Source organism: Corvus kubaryi, unplaced genomic scaffold (genome assembly GCF_017639235.1).
Source record: "Corvus kubaryi isolate FWS band 111438036 unplaced genomic scaffold, C.kubaryi_AGA036_p1.0 37249, whole genome shotgun sequence".
Lineage (NCBI taxonomy): Eukaryota > Metazoa > Chordata > Aves > Passeriformes > Corvidae > Corvus > Corvus kubaryi.
The window spans coordinates 4,652,461-4,665,613 of NW_024581072.1; the positions used below are offsets into that span (position 1 = coordinate 4,652,461).

The window sequence follows — 13,153 nt, forward strand, 5'->3', positions numbered from 1 at the left end:
GACTGAAAATATATCAGTTGTACTTATTTTTAAGTAAGAAATTAATTGATATTTTTTGCCCTCTTGGAGCAGTGTTTTCCTGTGGTGCTCTGAGTCCAAATCTGAAACCACCATGTCAGCACATCAGATACTGAAGAATAAACCAACTCAGGGACAAAAGTGAAAATTAACAAAGCTCCCAATTCATATTAAGGGAATCAAGGGTGCTGATGGAAATTATACAATTTTTGCATATCCCCCAAGACTTTAAATGTGAATATCAGTACACAGGAACTATGTGGACTGTCTGACTTGGGAGCACTCTTCTACCAGAAGATTTCTCACCTCTGCTGCATTGTTCTTTAAGCATATTACACTTAACAAGTCTACCTGCAGCCTGGAGAATTTCAGCTGGTAAGGAGATTGGTGGCCCACCCTTGGGGTCATGATTCCTATCAATACTGTACTGCCTGGGGAAGGCAGATTTTTATGGGCTATGTAAAATTGACACTAGAGCAGAGTCAAGGACCATCATAGTATTTTCTGTAAACAAGCATGATTTCATGTGGTAGAAGCCAATCATAGTGATTTTTCCACTAAGTACTTAGCTTTGAAAATACAGGAATGGCCTTTTCAAAATCTTGTTCAAATTGTATGCTTTTACTTACAATTTTAATCAAATTTTAATTCTAATCAAAAGATTGAGGTGGGTCATTCCATCTTTGTATGAGAAAATACAGGCATGAGAGCATGCTACACAATGCATAACTCATGACTGCCTTTCAGAGACACACACAGGAGGGTTTCAAAAAGCACAGGAAAAGTAGGAGGGGAGAGCCTCTCACACCCTGGAGTCTCATTGTCAGGGACACTCAGGCTGAGTTTCTTATAAATACTGCTCAGCAGCCAGGCCAGTCAGAAAGTGGTCTGTGTCCACATGAATCTGAGTAACCTCCTACACCCTGGCACACAGAAGGTCTTGGGAAAATAGGCTGCTATTCTCTTAATAGTGTATGGTCTTTCCCGGAGGGACTCGGCACAGCCTGTGGACATGGGTGTTTGTTAGAATGTCTGCTGAAGAGTTGCTCTTCCTGCAAAAATCAGGGAATATTTTAGCAGTTCCTTATATGTTTCTGTAATTCTGAACTATTTTTTCATTAAAACATTAAAACATCCAGTACTAAATCAAAGCTTTAATAAAAGAACATGGATAGCAAATACAGCTGAGAAAATTACACTGTTCTAGAATAACAACTGACTCAGATGCTCTTAATGTGACTATTTTCCAGATAAGTATCAAAAAGCCAGAAGGAAAGAAGTAAATGGCAATTTAGCATGTGGGGTTTTTCAGGTTTTTTTCCTAAATATCATGATGAATTCCAAAGATTTGCTATTCATCATCAAGATCATGATTTACTGTCCAGGCAAAGCACATTTTCAGAAGGTTTGTTGGTTGAAGACTTTAGAGACAGTACTTCTTTTAAAATTGTGTGCTTGTTTTTACTTTTCCTTGACTTTTATTTGTTGTTTGGAAAAACCAAACTTTTTCTGGACATTTCTGATAATGAAAATAAGGGCTATAGATACTCTAAAAAATGAGATTTTATTCTTGACCCAGAATTAAAAACAAAGATGTACTTTTGTGGAATGCCTAATACCACTCTGATTTCAACTGGCACTTAAGCCTTCTGTTGCATCTCTACAAGCTTCTTCAAATGGAAAATCTGAAATTGTTTCAAGGAATTATAGTAGCCACGTAATAGGTTAAGATTTAAGATTCCTCTGAGAGTCATATGATTAAAGGAAACATTTGAATAACTCAATAATACCCAGTGTGTTAAAAGCTTCCAAGACAGGAGAATTTAGACTTAGTGAAAGGTAGCTACTGCTACACTTCTTTGTGCATTTTATATTCTCTGTCTCACAAAATTTCCTCATCTGTCTTGGTAAGTGTAAACTGACTATATGCTTTGTACTCTAACTGTAATTTTACAATCTCATTTTCTTCTTTCATCACATTTTTTGTCATAGTGCAGTTAATAGCCAAAATCCGCAAACTACACGTGAAAGAAACTATTTTAAAATTGAATATAGGGTGGAAATACATGTTTACTATTATAATTCTTTAGTTCTGATATTAGATCACTTCTTAATGGATTTTTTTTAATTATGTAGTAGAATTAGTACTCCTTAAAATTAGAAACTAGCCATTATCAGAAAAGACACAATATTTTAAATAGTTGTCATCTGATGGTCACATTTAAAACCACAGTTGCATTCAAGTAAGATGCCATAGAGCCTCAGAAGGATTAGGAGAGATTAAAAAAAAAACCAGTTGGACAAGAAGAGCAGAGAGGAACCTCTTGACCTGTTTGCAACACAGGAGGTATTTATAAATAGTGAGAAGTGCCCAGAGTTTGATTCCTCCTTCCTGCCAGACTTTTAACTTTCTTTTCAGCTTTCATGTCAATTTGAAGTGAAAAAATGAGGCAGTCTTAACATCAGAACTGGGAAAGCGTAACAGAGGACTTTCTTTCCAGACTTTCACAAATGAGAGACATTTGCATCTTTGGCTGTTGCTAACCTGGCTGCTTCTTCTGCATGGTTTCCTCAACCAGGTATTCATAGCAAATAATTCTCCCACCTGTACCTGAGGTGGAAACTGGGATCTGGTATTTGGCTAAGTTACCCACTGCCTTACCTAGTGATGACAGCTTCCAATCGAGTTGATTCTGTAGTGGCTCATGTCCAAATACTCTGAGTATATACAGCCACTCTACTCATTCCATTTTGAATATACTCCAAGTTGTTTTAAGCAAACCACATTGTCTACTGATCAAGGGATGTAGATGCACATCACAGTAAGAGGAAGAATTACACCACAAGAATCACCCCAGCCTAGGCTGCCATCATTGTTCAAGACCAACTGGTTTGAAGCCAGCTTGGGTATGCTGAACTGTGTCAGATTTCCCAGTGGATGTCTGATGTGTGTCAACAATCAGCAGCAGCAATCATAGTTACTCCAGCAGGACTGAACAAGGAGTGGAGCTTCAGAAGACACAGACAAACCATAATTTTAACAGCATTTAGTACAAGTGAAGAAAACAGACCCTCCTGAAGAATTAAACTGATCACACAAGCAGAGTTAGTCACATGATGACAGCAGAAAGTGGGCCAGTTCCACTATTTTTAGAGAGAGAATGGGAAAGAAAAGTTTTGTGGCTTGGTGGTTTTTTTAGCTGAAATTAAGATAAAGGCTCAAGACATTGAATGAGCTGGGAAAAAAACCCAAACTATTGAGGTTTCCAGCACTCTTTCCAGTGCTTTGCATGGGTTTCAGATGGATATTATCTTACCCCATACACACACACCCGATCAAGGAATTTTGTAAAACAGAGGTAGCTTTTTCTGTCATGCATCTATCACATTATACAATTCTAGCTAGTTACAATAAACTTTATCACATTTTATAGGATATGTGGAAATGCAATTATTTTGTAACACACCAGACACCAGAATATGCCATCTTTCCAATAAGGAAAAAAGGGACTGTTAATCTGTTATAGAACATTGGCAACTCTGAAGAAAAAATGGGATATTTTTTACTAATTCCTAATTATGTCAATGAGATTCACAACTCTGCTTGTTTCAGTTTTTGAAGCCCCTAATTTTAACACCGACTCATGGAATTATTTAGATTGGAAAAGAACCTTAAGGTCATCGAGTCCAACCATTAATACCACACTGCCAAGTCCAACATTAAATCACGTCCTTAAGTGCCACATCTACATGCCTTTTAAATAATTCTAGGGATGTGACTCCAGCACTTCCTTGGGCAGCTGCTTACAATGCTAGATAACCCTTTCAGTGAATAAATATTTCCAAATATCCAAGAATAAACCTCCACTGGCACACCTTGAGGCCATTTCCTCTTGTCCTATCACTTGTTACTTGGGAGAAGAGACTGATCCCCACCTTGCTACAACCTCCCTTCAGGTAGATGTAGAGAGCAATAAGGTCCCTCAGTTGCTCTTCATAAGATACTTCCCTTCACCAGCTTCATTGATTTCTTTGGACAGTATCTTTCCAGAGACAAAGAACAAATTTTCATACAGTTGTTGATTTCTTCTGCCTTAGCTGGGAATTCTGTGTCTTACAATTTTATCCAAATGTAGATCCCCATTTTGTGTTAGCATAAGACACTGAGCAAACATGTAAGGGATCTGTGTTGTAATGAGAAGATTTCCCTCTTCATAGCATCTATGGCAGTGTCTTATCCCTGATCTCTTCCCTTTCTATGGAACATCAGATATGAGCTGTGATGTGGTTGCCTACAATTGCTATTAACTGCACAGCTCACCTGGCAGTTTCAGCTGGGAAGAACAAATGGGAAAATGCAGGAAGGTAAAACTTGTTATGCTTTCCCTACTGCGTGTAACTGTTTATATTGTCCTTATATCATGGTAGTACATGGTACTTAGTCTCTTCCTATAAGGGATATTTTCAATGGAGTGCACTCACAGTAGCTGAACACTACTGTGCCAGAATCTTCAGAGGTTATTAGTTTGGCTGCGTAAGAAGGACCTGTTTTTCTGAAAGCACTATGGCCCTTATCTTTAAAATTCAAGTTTCTTTCAGGTGTTTCAGGCTGGACAGTACAGAATGTGAAGTGAAAAAATGAGGCAGTCACAGACAGCTGCTCTTGAAAATCTTAGTGGAAGCTTTCACCTTCTTACACTCAGCAGCTGTCTTTGACATAAATAAAACAGATATAAATGAAAAGTTAAGTAGAAATAATAAAAGTTTCACATCATGTAGATGTTGAAAAGTCATAATCCTCTGCTTTCAGAAGGGAAGAAGCAACACAGTGCTTAGCTTAGTGCAGAAGATCAGAGTGCTACTGACTCTGTCCATCCACAATATCCATCTCCTGGGCATAGTCATGCACAGACAATCCATGTTCAGCACCTTTCACCTCTTTCAGGATGGGTTTCTTACGAATCCAAACCAGCTGCAAACCAAACCCATTGATCTTGGTTCTTCTGTTCAGATCTTAAGCAACATGATCTTTCCCAGAAGAAGAAAGCTTCTCATCTCCAACATTTCCCAACACTTTGGCACTAATGTCTATTTAGTCTCTGCAGGGCCTTTACCATTCCTGCAAAGGTTTTTGATGAGGGAAGGGCTAATGAATTATCTGGATACTGAGACCCTACACCTCTAATGAACCCCATCAGAGCCACAGGCTTTGTCAAAGACAGGAGGCCCTCTTCAAGTGTCATTGGAGATTTTGAGCAGCAAAGCATAAAACTGACTGGAGCAGGCAGATTACGGGCTGAGGCTTCTGCTCCCATATCATCTCTCTGCATAGCGTTTATCTCTCTGCTGGAAAGCCTTGAGGCAGGGCTCACTCAGTAACAAGAAAAATTTCATCTTGTTTATGAAATATGTGAGGTCTGTGGGGGAGAATAACCAAAAGGAGAATAAACTTTCTTGTTTATTCTGCACCTTCTACTGCAACATGCTGAAACACCATTAGAACATTTCCAGAAAAATCACATGAAGAGATGCACTGATGCTGTTGTAAGAATAATTAACTCTCAATGTAGTTGCTTCTATCTGTGTCAGTATCAGTATAAACCAGAATCTGTCCATATGTTCACACTTCCATACACTTATGCTCACATATGATTCAGGCTCTTCTAAAGCATTTTGTTTCAGTGAAACCCACTATAGATATGCTAGTAAGCTTATCATAACCTGAAAGCATTTAGAGGAGACAATTCAGATTTATTTATAATGACATTTCCAGAATGTACATGGGTTTTTAAGCAATGGCCAATGTGCATAAAGGAAATCTAGTGATGCAGAAAACAATGAAAACAATTTAAATGGGACATGAATTGAATGTAAGGTGCCTTCCAGTTGCTATTAGTACATCTGGTCAGTATTGTAAGCAAAGCTCCCTGGTAATTTCAGAAGTGGGTGTGCTGCAATATTCTTAAAACTCCGAGTCTTTGAGGAGCTATGACTCATTGAACCACAGCTGTCTGAGGACTTTCTGAACATCACAATAGGATAAGATTCTTTCTAGCTCTCTTGGGAAACAGGCAAATCATCACTTTAAACCCCCAAGGGCAAGTCTTAAAGGGTTTTTAATAATCCCAGTGAGGACATTTTTTTTTAGTCGAAGACTTCGGTATTCAAAGCCTTTTTAAACAAATATTTGTAACTGCTAGAAAAGTCAACCTTTTTCTCCCTGGTAAAGGCCAGAAATGCAACTGTCTCATTCCTTGCACCTACTTTTTTCTAGGTATGTCAGACACAGGAGTCACTCTTATGGCTAATTTTTCTAAGAATTAAAGGGCAAAAGTAGAAGAGATTTGAGACCTCTCAGGTATTACATGGATGAACAAAGATACAATCTGGACTGAAAAACTGTGGCAAAGTTCAGGTACAAAATAGCTGAATGTTGGCACAGGCTTGTTAAGATGTATGGCCCTACCACACTAGACTCAGCCACACAAATGTGAGATCAGAAGGATAAAAATGGGTGAAAAATTGTCCTTTTACTAGGACTGTATGACACCACCTACTGAAAGGTTTCTGAATGTTACTGGAAAGTTGTTTCTATAGCAGAATATAATGTGCACAGGTTGCTGTTGTTACAGATGGTGCCTCAGATATTGAACTAGGATCCAAGTCACAGTCACCTCACTAATGTGTGGCTTGACCTCGAAACACCTCCAGCCTGAGAAAACAGACCACATCCCTTTTACAGTCAACTGGAACACACAGATGACAGCAACACCTGGTAGCCGGTTGAACTGCTTTTTTCATTGCACCACATGCCAGTGAAGTTGTCATTTGGCAACACCCTGGGCTGAATTAACACCAAAATTATAGAATTCTGCATCATACCCAGGCACTCTTAATGATCTACTGGCAGGTGCCCTGACTGGTGAGCTGCAGTTCCTCACAGCCTGCACAACTGGGCAACTGCCTTTTTGTTCCATGACCCCTGTAGGCTGTCTGTCCTCACTGTGTATCTCCTACAGCAACCCCACAGCCCGTAGTTCTCTGACAGCTCTACGTTAAAAGCTCTTAACGTGATGGCAGTCGGCACTGAAGCCGTGAGATCATCCAGCAGTTTTAACGAGATTGCTCAGATGTGTATATATGGAGTATTCCATATATAAACCGACAGGCAGAGTCTGTTCCACCTCAACGATATGGTTCCTCTTTAGGATTAATTTCTTCACAGAAGGTGATTAGACACCGGAATGGGCTGCCCAGGGAGGTGGTGGAGCCACCGTCCCTGGAGGTGTTTAAGGAAAGACTGTATGTGGCACTCACTGTCATGATCTGGTTGACAAGGTGGTGTTGGGTCATAGGTTGGACTCGATGACCTCAGAGGTCTTTTCCAACTTAATTGGTTCTGTGATTCTGTGAAGGCAGACCTGCATGCGGCCCTACAGACACCGGGCGGACTGCCCGGCGCCCAGCCGGGGGCTGCTCGGGCCGCCTGCCCGGTCCCCGGCGGGGCGGCTGCGGGGCGCGGCTCGGGCAGCCCCTCCGCGGTGCTCACTTCCTGCGAGGCGGGGCTTGCTCCGACGGATGCGAGCGGTCCGGCGCCGCCGCCGCGGTCCTGGCGCAGGGCAAGGTGACTGCGGGGCGGCCGCGCAGAACCTGGGCCCGGGCCGGGCCAGGCGCGCCGCAGATGCGCGGGAGGCGGCGGGGCGGGAGCGGCGGGAGCTCCGCGGGGGCGGGATCGCGGCGGGGGCGCGACTGCGCCTGAGGGCGGCGCAGGGCGCGGGCCGGGGCGCGCCCCCGCGAAACGCGGGGACCCACAGTCCCGGAGATGCGGGCGCGGGTCCCCGGGAAATGCCGGGATCCACAGCCTCCGCAGGGGAAAGGTGCGCACGGACACTGTCCGGAAGAACAGAGAGAGCGGCGGGGCGCAGGCGCGGCTTTTCCCGGGGTGTGGGGGTGCGGAAGGGGGGGGGGGGAATACCAGGGCAGACCCTCCACTTGTGTAAGAAGTGAATGGCCTGAAGTGCCAGGAGAGGTTTATGCTGGATATTAGGAAAAGGCTCTTCTCGCAGAGGGTGGCTGGAACGGGCTCCCCAGGGAAGTGGTCACAGCACCAGCCTGACGGAGTTCAGGAAGCGTTTGGACAATGCTCGCTGGCACATGGATGCTTGGGGTGTCCTGTGCAAGGATAAGAGTTGAACTCAATGATCCTTGTGGGTCCCTTCCGACTCGGCATATTCTGTGATTCTTGGTGTATCAATATTCTGGAGAAGCACAGGGCGTGATCCCTCACACAAGGAAGGTGCCTGGTGAAGACATCAGCTGCATTTTGTGGGGGGAATGGTGGGAGCGTTTTTTGCCCTAACACGTCTGCAGGGAGATGGATGCTTTTCCACTCTCACAGCGGCATTCGAGGGTGTCTAAAAGACTTGGTTTGGTGTTTGGTCATCTGCACTGGGCTGCAGGAAGAGGCCCTGGGTGTGTGTGCACACAGGCGAACAGTGGCTCTGCTCCATGGGTGGGGAAGGGTGGCAGGAATACACATACATGTACATGGTATGGGAAGAGTTCAGGACAGACTATCCTGTATGCCACACAGCCAAGCAAGTGGGAAGATGACATTGCCCTCAACACATGGGCATACGCAGAGTGTAGGCACTGGTGTAGCCTGGAGTATTCCAGGCTCTTTGCTTTTATAACACGGTGTTTCAGAGGTGTGAATGTAGAATATACAGCTGGTCTCATTTGTTTGTGAAACAGTGATCGAGGGGTGTCTGATGTTCTGAGGACTGCTAACAAATTGTAGCTGCTAGGCTGCTGTAAAGTCTGGCCCAGAATTTCCCAGTCTTAAAAAGTCCTTGAATCTGTAATAATCTAAAAGCTTTAGGATGGGATGTAGAAGAGCAGTAGACCAAAACACGTGGGGATTAATTATTTCAAGCAGTCCTTAATGGAAGACTGTTTTGTTTCTTGTCCTTTCTACTAAAAATTGCTAGTCCCTGCAAGGCAGAAGAGGTATACCTTGGAGCAGGAGGATCCCGCAGCTATAGAGTTCTGTGTAGGTGAAACTCAGTATGTCATCAAACACTAGAATCTAAGAGGTGACTGTTAGTGATTAATTATTTCAAATAGTTTTGGTGAACAGTTCTGAAAAGAGATGATTTGCCTACAAAAGCTGATAATAAATTCTAAAATCACAGTGGTAACAAAATTTTGTAGCTAGGGCATCACAGCTCTGCTTGAAGGAATTTCCTGTTAATGGCTGAAGGGACTTGGCCATTACTTGTTGACAGTGAATACTGTCTGAGAATACAGAATTATTTTTGCATTTAGGCTCAGAAAAAATTATTCTCAGGATATAAAAATGTCTTTTGTTAAACTGTGATGTAGCAATACATCACGTTTCTTTAGAAAACATCCATGTTATCCTGGCAAACAATAAAACACTTTAATTAGTGGTAAATTTCCACATGCAGTTGACACTTACATTGCATTGTTACCTACCTTTTGCTAGGGTAAATATTTTGGTTCTTCAGATAAGCAGGTGTTTAAAATTGACAGCAATAGAAAACCCGTCTGTACCAAGACCAGTGCATGGCTCACTTGGCAGCTTTTTAAACTATTGTGTTACAGAGTTTTAAGGCAGTACTGGAAATAATTCTGCTTTGAGCTTACTAAAACATAATGTTAACAGAAGTTTAAATTGACAAATAACAGGAATTGCCTTTAATTCTAGTCAATTCAGACAGATTTGGAGTGTCTCCACGTCTACCTCTAAAATTATTTCGAGAGATCATTATTACAGCCAAATACCAACTGTAATTAAATGTGGTCTGCATGGCTGGAAAGATGTGTGGTCTAGTGATTCAGTTCTGTTGGATCTGTAGGTATGGTGAAACATGAGATTTTATTTTTTCACAACTTACAGACCTACTATTTTAGGAGATGGTATCTTCTGTGTCTGGATGGAAGGTTTTTAGAATTTTAGACAATGCTTGAAGAGAAGGAGGACAGAAAACTATTCTGCCTCTTAAAAGCCTGTTTTGCATAAATGAAAAGAAGCTGCTTTGTCAGAGGGCTCGTGGTGATCCTAGCTCATACAGGTAACTTGGAGTTAACAGACTTCAGAAAAGTTTGCTTTGTCACTTCCTTATTTTGTAGTTCTTTACTCTGGCTTCTTGGTTTATATAATATAGAATATGTATGCAGCAGTGGCTGACTTGAAGAGTCTTGTGAGAGGTTTGCTTCTAGTTACACTAATATTGTTCATGCAGTTTCGAAGACAAGCTTACAGGTGTCTCAGAAGTGACATTCACATCTTGAACACAATTTTATTTGAATCAGTGGCTGGTTTTACATACATAATGACAGGATGTCCTGCTCAGAACCATCTCCATAAAGAGGTGGTTTTAGAAATGAGGAAAAGTAGTGAGTCTGCTAAATCTGAGTCTGGCTAATGTCACTGCCAGTCATAGTTTTGCAGAGCCATAATGGGTTGCAAGTGGGCTAGAGATACCACTTTTCCTTTGACAACTCGGGATAGATTCCTGATCACCCTCACATTGCTATTACACCAAAGTATTGTTTCGTCATGTGTGGTGAAACCTAAACTAATGTCTTAAAAATAGGGAAATCTTGAAAAGTTGCTGGATTTTGTAAGTTTCATGCGAGTGTGATGTCACAGTAGTCTCTCTTTTAGAACTTTACTGAAAAAATCTGAATGCAATTTAAAAGGAGCGTGGAATTGCTCCTATTAATATTATCATGTATGTACTGTCATGCTTTTCTACCTGGCAAATCAGTAGAGAGATTGATACTGCTTCAAGTCAGAGATAACCAACCAATGTGCATTAATCCAGAAAAAGTTAGGTCTGCACAGAGGAGTGAAAATCTGACATAACATTAGATTTTGTACCAAAAGGATGGTACTTAAACTCTTGCTAACACCGTAGTAATTTCTGTTTGGGAGGAGAGGAAATCTGGGTTTTTTGGGGGGAGTTATTGCTGTATCCTTTTTTAATAGGTTTATTTGAACCTAATACTGTATTATTGATTTCCTTAATGTACTTTGGCCTACAAAAGGTTATGTAAGGCTTTAGAAGTAAATGTTTAACTCGCTTTACCTCACCAAAATGTGCTTAATGGAGATATGTAAACTGACTTAGTCAAAAACTTTTTCCTTTTGTTTACAGAGTCTGTCGGTGGATGCATCTCAGCAATTTGTTCCATTCTGTCATTTTGGAATATGAGCTTTTCTTTTATTTACTGAGGCAGAATAATTTTTCTGCTTATACAGAAGTTTCCATCTAAACAGGGAAAATTCATTTTACTGTTAAATTACAGTTGAATTTCATAATACTTAATATTGTTTTTACAGAATTTTTATATCCTATTTATAGAAATAGAGGTATTAAAATTGAGTTTTAACTAGGAAAAAAATACATTTCTATTCTAAATTTTGGAAACAGAACTTACTCATTCTGTTAGGTACCAGGTGTCTGCTATCAGTGGAGTAGTTACTGTGTGTCCACAGTTTGGGCTGCACTTGTGTATACTGCTCATGAAGTGTGTAAGTAAATTATTATTATTAATGACGCACTTTTTTTTTCTCTGTTATGTCAGGAGGTGTACTTCAAGAATCTTTCAAAACAGAAACAAAAGGAAGTCATGGAGAAGAATGGAAACAACCACAAACTTCGTGTTTGTGTTGCTACTTGCAACCGTGCTGATTATTCGAAATTAGCTCCCATTATGTTTGGCATTAAGGCAGAACCACAGTTTTTTGAGCTTGATGTCGTAGTGCTTGGTTCCCACCTGATTGATGATTATGGGTAAAGTGAATTTTTTTCTACCAATATGTTTCTTAGGTGTTAGCAATGATAACACGAATGTTAGATAAAAAAAAGTCTTGGCATCATAAGTGTACACAACAAAATTTTACATTTTTTTCCAGAATTTTATTTTGCAGCTCCTTCTGAGATTGCGTATTTCTGGCATTTTTTCAATCAGTCTTGGAATTCTAGAAAGGTCCATGTAAATGCTGTAATTGAGACCTTAAACAGGATCACAGACTGTATGAAGTGAGAAACTCATGTCCTTCATTTTTCCCTAAGAACCCGGTGATTTTCAAATGAAAATGTGCTACAGTTTTTTAATTTTCACAGAGAAAAAATCCTCCTCTGTCATTTTAAATTGCAACTCTTCTGCTTTACAGAGTTACTGGAGAAAGTACTTACATATTCCATATCCCAGGAGAATACTGTTAGTTCTTACTTCCGGCATTGTGGAGGCAAGGAGTGTTGTTGTGTGTTTCTGACAAAATGCACAACAAAATGATAGATATATGGTTATCTGTGGTATATGGTTAGGCGGGAGAGAATAGAGTCCCCCTCCATAACTCTCAATAAATAAGCAGTCAGATCACCTGCCCAGGAGGATGAGATGTCTTGGTCCAAACCCCTTCCCGTGGCAGGACTTCCCACATTCCAGGCGGATATTCTCCTGGTTGCTGGGGAGAAGGTAGAAGGAACAGCATGGGTAGTCTTTCTGGGGTTGTGGTTGATTTTCATCAGGCTGCATTTACCAGATTGGACCCTGTAAGTGAAATAGATACGAAAACACCCATTTTGGAAAACAAAATCAGACTTCAGCTTAGGTCTGCAGCATATCAGCATTGTTGAACTTTTAGAAATGGATAAGCATATCTTCAAGTAAAGACACTTTCTGGACTTTCCAATGAGAAATTTTGGCATTTTATAAGCTAGGATGGGAGGAAGTTATATTATCTCAAACTACTAAGACAGGATGTTCCACTGGTGACTGTTCTCTTTCTGCACATTAAAGCGCTCTGGTCCTTGCTTTGTACTGGACATTGTTTCCATCCAGTAATATGGCAAGGTGAATTCAACATCACAAAACTAACCTGATTCAAAATAAAACCAGACAAGAAAAAGTTTGAACTTCTTGACAGGTTAGTATGTTGAATTGCACCCTGTCTAATTGGAGAAATAATCCCATTTCATTTGCTAAAGAGAAGAGACATGGCCCTGATTTCTCTATATTACATAACCTTCTGCTGTCTGCAAGACTTGTGCAGAGTAATACAAAATACTACTTTTCCAGTTCCAAGGTGTTTAACGCT

The 13,153-nt window shown here is 40.9% G+C and overlaps 1 protein-coding gene across 4 annotated transcripts in view; it reads left to right on the top strand.

Annotated features, from left to right (window-relative positions):
* Positions 1–375: 375 nt before the first annotated feature.
* GNE (glucosamine (UDP-N-acetyl)-2-epimerase/N-acetylmannosamine kinase) overlaps positions 376–13,153 on the top strand; it is a 34,463-nt gene continuing 21,685 nt past the window's right edge. The window contains exons 1-2 of one of the 4 annotated variants that reach the window (XM_042023513.1): positions 376–393; positions 11,635–11,843. In XM_042023513.1, the coding sequence (XP_041879447.1) occupies positions 11,680–11,843 (164 nt within the window). In that variant the 5' untranslated portion in view covers positions 376–393; positions 11,635–11,679. Of the gene's footprint in view, positions 394–7,542; positions 7,643–7,766; positions 7,896–8,191; positions 10,116–11,634; positions 11,844–13,153 lie in introns of those variants that run through there. The other 3 variants (XM_042023514.1, XM_042023515.1, XM_042023512.1) reach the window with 3 other exon arrangements.